This window comes from Phaseolus vulgaris, chromosome 11 (genome assembly GCF_000499845.2).
Source record: "Phaseolus vulgaris cultivar G19833 chromosome 11, P. vulgaris v2.0, whole genome shotgun sequence".
NCBI lineage: Eukaryota > Viridiplantae > Streptophyta > Magnoliopsida > Fabales > Fabaceae > Phaseolus > Phaseolus vulgaris.
Window position 1 is genome coordinate 41,868,850 of NC_023749.2, and position 4,471 is coordinate 41,873,320.

Below are 4,471 nucleotides of genomic sequence, written 5' to 3' on the forward strand. Positions count from 1 at the left end.
TGCCGTGGTATGTGCTCGACCATGACCGTGTCGAACTTGGCTATGACGTTGCGGACCGTGTGATAATATCGCTGGAGGAGGGGCTCATTGACCTCAAATTCTCCTTTGATTTGGCCAACGACCAGTTGGGAGTCACTCTTGCATGTGACCTCCCGCGCGCCTAGGTCGTTTGCTAAGTTGAGGCCAGCCAGTATGGCCTCGTACTCTGCTTGGTTGTTCGTTGCTTTGAAGGAGAACTGGAGGGCTTGCTCAATCAGTAAGTCCCCAGGCCCCTCGAGGACGACCCCGGTGCCACAAGCCGTTTTGTTGGATGAGCCGTCCACGTAGAGGACCCACTTGGCCGAGGTTTCTGGATTTCTGGGGAGCTCGGCGGCGAAATCTGCCAAGCATTGGGATTTAATGGTACCTCTCGGTTCGTACCTGATGTCAAACTCTAAAAGCTCGACCGACCACCCTATCATCCGTCCTGCAAGGTCGGGTTTAGATAAAATTTTGTATATAGGATAGTTGGTCCTTACCCTGATTTCGTGGTTTTGGAAGTATGGGCGCATCCTCCTCGCGGTCAGCACCAAGGCTAGTGCCACTTTCTCTATCATTTGGTACCTGGTCTCGGCTGCGTGGAGCGTCCGGCTGACAAAGTATACTGGGTGTTCTTCGTGGTCCACTTCTTGGATAAGGGCGGCGCTGACCGCTTCCTCTGATACGGCCAGGTAGACTACGATGGGTAGGTTCAGACGAGGCTTTTTGATAAAGGCCGACGATGACAGGAACTTTGAGCTGGCCGAAGATTTGTTCGCATTCCTCGTTCCAACTGAATTTCGAAGTTTTGCGGAGCATTGTGGCTATCGGCCTGATCCGCTCGGCGAGGCAGGGGACGAATCTGGAAAGTGCTGTTAGCCGGCCGAGTAGCTGCTGAATTTCTTTCAAGTTTTTCGGGCTTCTCATTTTCGTTATGACCTTGCATTTGTCAGGGTTCGCTTCGATCCCTCTGTGGGTCAGCATAAAGCCGAGGAATTTGCCACCTTCTACGCCGAACGCACACTTCTCAGGGTTGAGGCGCATGTTGACCCTTCTCAGAGCGTCGAAAACTTCTTGTAGGCCTTTTATGTGTTGGCCGCACGAGTCGGATTTCACCACGATGTCGTCTACGTACACCTCCACGCTTCTGCCGATCATCCCTTTGAAGATCTTGTCCATGAGCCTCTGGTAGGTGGCTCCGGCGTTCTTTAGGTCGAACGACATTACCTTGTAGAAGTAGTTGGCGTCGTCCGTCGTAAAAGCCGTTTTGCCTCTATCGCTATGGTGCATGCTGATCTGGTTGTATCCGGAGTAGGCGTCTAAGAAGCTCAGTATTTTGTGACCGGCCGCTCCGTCCACCAGCCGGTCGATGTTGGGAAGGGGGTATGAGTCTTTGGGGCACGCCTTGTTGAGGTCTTTATAATCTACACACATCCGCCATTTGCCGCTTGACTTTTTAACCATAACCACGTTGGCCAGCAAAGTGGAGTATCGTGCTTCGGCGATAAAGCCGGCTTTTAGGAGCTTCTCGGCCTCGCTTCTGGCCGCCAGCCGCTTGTCCTCTCCGTAGTTTCTTTTCTTTTGTGCTACCGGGCGCGCTTCTTTATACACTGAAAGGCGATGGGTGATGATGTCCGGATGGACGCCCGGTACGTCGGTCGTTGTCCAGGCAAAGAGATCTACGTTCCTCTTGAGGGTTCGATGAACGCAATCCGCATCGGCGGCGGCCATTGCTGTGCCGATGCTCGTGTATCGGTCATCCCCATCGAGTTCGGCCTGGCGCAGCTCGTCCTTGGCTTCGAGTCTTGGCTCGATTTCTCTTGGATCCAGATCTGCCATGGTGATGGCTTTCTTTGGTTGCGGTGAGTACCGGTGGGGGCTTCTTCCACGGTCGGCGATCTTTCGTTTGGGTGAGCGGCTGTTGTTGGACCTCTGTTGTGTAGGTTCAACTCGTAGGCTTTCGGCGTAGCATTCTCGGGCGACCTTTTGATCTACGTGGATCGTCAAGATGTCGCCTGAGAGGGAAGGGAATTTCATTGCTAAGTGGGGCGTGGAGACGATCACTCCGAGCTTGTTGAGGGACGACCTGCCGAGGAGGATGTTGTAGGACGTGTTGACGTTTATGACCAAGTATCTGATCTTGAGGGTTTTGCTAGCCCCTTCAAGGCCGAATGTTGTGTATAGCTCTATGTAACCCTTCGTTCCTACGCGTTCCCCAGAAAAACCGATAACGTGGTCGTTGTAGGGCATCATTTCCTCCTCCGGGATTCTCATGGCTTTGAAGGTCTTCCAGTATAATATGTCGACCGAACTTCCTTGGTCCACGAGGGTCTTCTTGATCATAAAGTTGTCGATATCGACCGATATCACCATTGGGTCGTCCTGTGTTGGGTCTATCCCCTTGAAATCTTCATCTGTGAACGTAATCGGTGGCATCCTCGGCCGGGCGGAGACGAGGTTTACTTGGTGGACGGCGCGTAAGTGCTTCTTGCGTGCGCTGTTGGAACTGCCTCCGCCAGCGAACCCTCCGGCTATGGTGTTAATTACCTCTCGGCCCCTACGAGTGTCGGCTTGTGGGGGGTCGTCCCTTCGTCCCCGTCGGTCTCCGCGCCTATCACCCTCTCGTGGACCTGGGGGGGTTCGATCTCTTCTCCTAGGCGTTTGCTCTTTGCATGGGGAGCGACGCGCTTCCCGGGTCCCACGCACAAAGCGTCTGAGGTGTCCGGCCTGAATGAGCTCTTCTATTTTGTCTTTCAGAGCTTGGCATTCTTCGGTGGAGTGGTCGGTATTCTTGTGGTACCGGCACCTTTTGCTGCGGTCGGCATTTTCTGGGCTCAAGGCCCTTCGAGGCGGTGGTATCAGCTCGGCGCTCAGGGCCTCTTGCAAAATTTTGCTCCTATTCGCGTTCAGAGGCGTGTAGCGGGAGAAGCGGGGTCCTCGGTTGTCCCTTTTTTGGTCTCGGCCAGTTCGTGACCTTCCTTGCCGTTCCCTGTCCTCCTTCTTTTCTCCGCTTGCCTCGGCCCGGGCGTTGTTCCTGAATTCGCGAAGTTCCTCTAGCTGCATGAATTTCGCCGCTCGGCGTCTAAGGTCATCGAGGTTGGTAGCAGGCTGCATACACAGGCTATCAGCAAACGGACCGGGTCTAAGGGCGGTCAGCATGTGGTGCATAGCCACCTCGGGACTGAGGTTGCGAATGCTCATAGCGGTTTTGCTGAACCGATCGATGAACGTTCTGAGGGACTCTCCCTTCTCTTGGCGAATGCCGACCAGGGCTATGGATGTTAGATGGAGGCGGCGGCTTGTTGCGAACTGGACATCGAATTTCACTATCAGGGTCTCGAAACAATCTATCGAGTTTGCAGGGAGTTTGGTGAACCAGCTCAGAGCGCCTCCCTTTAGGGAGGTGGGGAAGACTCGGCAAAAGACCGCGTCGTCTGTGGTGTACAGGCTCATATGTGTTCTGTACGCGTTCACGTGCTCATTGGGGTCGGTCGTTCCATCGTACCGATCCCTGTTGAAGCCTTTCCATTTGTCCGGCAGGGGGGTATCCATGACGCGGTCAGTAAAGGGATGACGCCGATCTGGGCCCGCCGTGGCGGTAGTGTTGGCTGTTTTGCTAGGATGGGACTCCCCGTCCATTTCCAGAGTGAAGTCGTTTTTCGTATCCTTCTCGGCCTGGAGGCCGGCACCGGTGGCGTAGGACTTGCCGGCCTGGTTGGTCACGGCGAGGGACGGTACCCCCTCGACCAGCCTCTTCATTCGTTTGTTTTCTTCCTGGAGGCTTTTGATTTCTTCCTCGTTCTTCTTAGCGGCCTCCTCGTGTGCCTTCTTCATCTCTGCTAACTCCTTCTGGAGGGCTATCATCATTGCCGTTTGGTCTGCCTCGGTCATGCTTGCCATGCTACAGGTTGATACCATCTACTGCTGTGGTTGCTTCTGGCTCTCCTCGGGCCCCACGGTGGGCGCCAATTGTTCTCGAACTAGGTTGGGGACTGGGAGAACTATTGTCTTCAGATGTCACTCGGTCGGTCGTGTCTCACGTTCCTCCTTGTCTTCCTCGCCGAACGGCTCCTTAGACTGGTGGGGTACCTGCAGATGGCACTCCAACGCTCAAGTCAGTGGGGTATCATATTCGGCTGGTTAGAATACTGTAGATAATGACGTACCTTCTTCCTTGGAATGCGTGATATTTATATTACCTTGATGGGCCCTTGCTGTTGGGCCGGATTAGGGGGTTGTTTAGCGATTAGGGTTGGATTAGGTCGTTTTCTAACCATGGGTTAACCTTTGCTAATTGGGTCAACCTTTGACTTGAGCACCTTATGTCGATCGGCCACATATGACACGTGGTCGACCTCGTACCTTAAAGTAGGATCTTGACACATGGGTTGACCGAGTCCATAGACCGGTCGGAATATTGCCTTGAAAGTGGTTATCCCACCCTACTCTCATA

General features: G+C 54.0%; 1 protein-coding gene across 1 annotated transcript; it reads right to left on the reverse strand.

The window, feature by feature from the left end:
- Positions 1-306: 306 nt before the first annotated feature.
- Positions 307-3,918, reverse strand: LOC137807839 (uncharacterized). Its single transcript, XM_068608664.1, has one exon. It carries the CDS (start codon positions 3,916-3,918, stop codon positions 481-483), a length of 3,438 nt encoding a protein of 1,145 aa, XP_068464765.1. The 3' UTR covers positions 307-480.
- Between the last annotated feature and the right edge of the window lie 553 nt (positions 3,919-4,471).

Coding starts and splice junctions, on each gene's coding strand:
- LOC137807839 (XM_068608664.1), bottom strand. CDS start 3,918: ATGGCAAGCATGACCGAGGCAGACCAAACGGCAATGATGATAGCCCTC.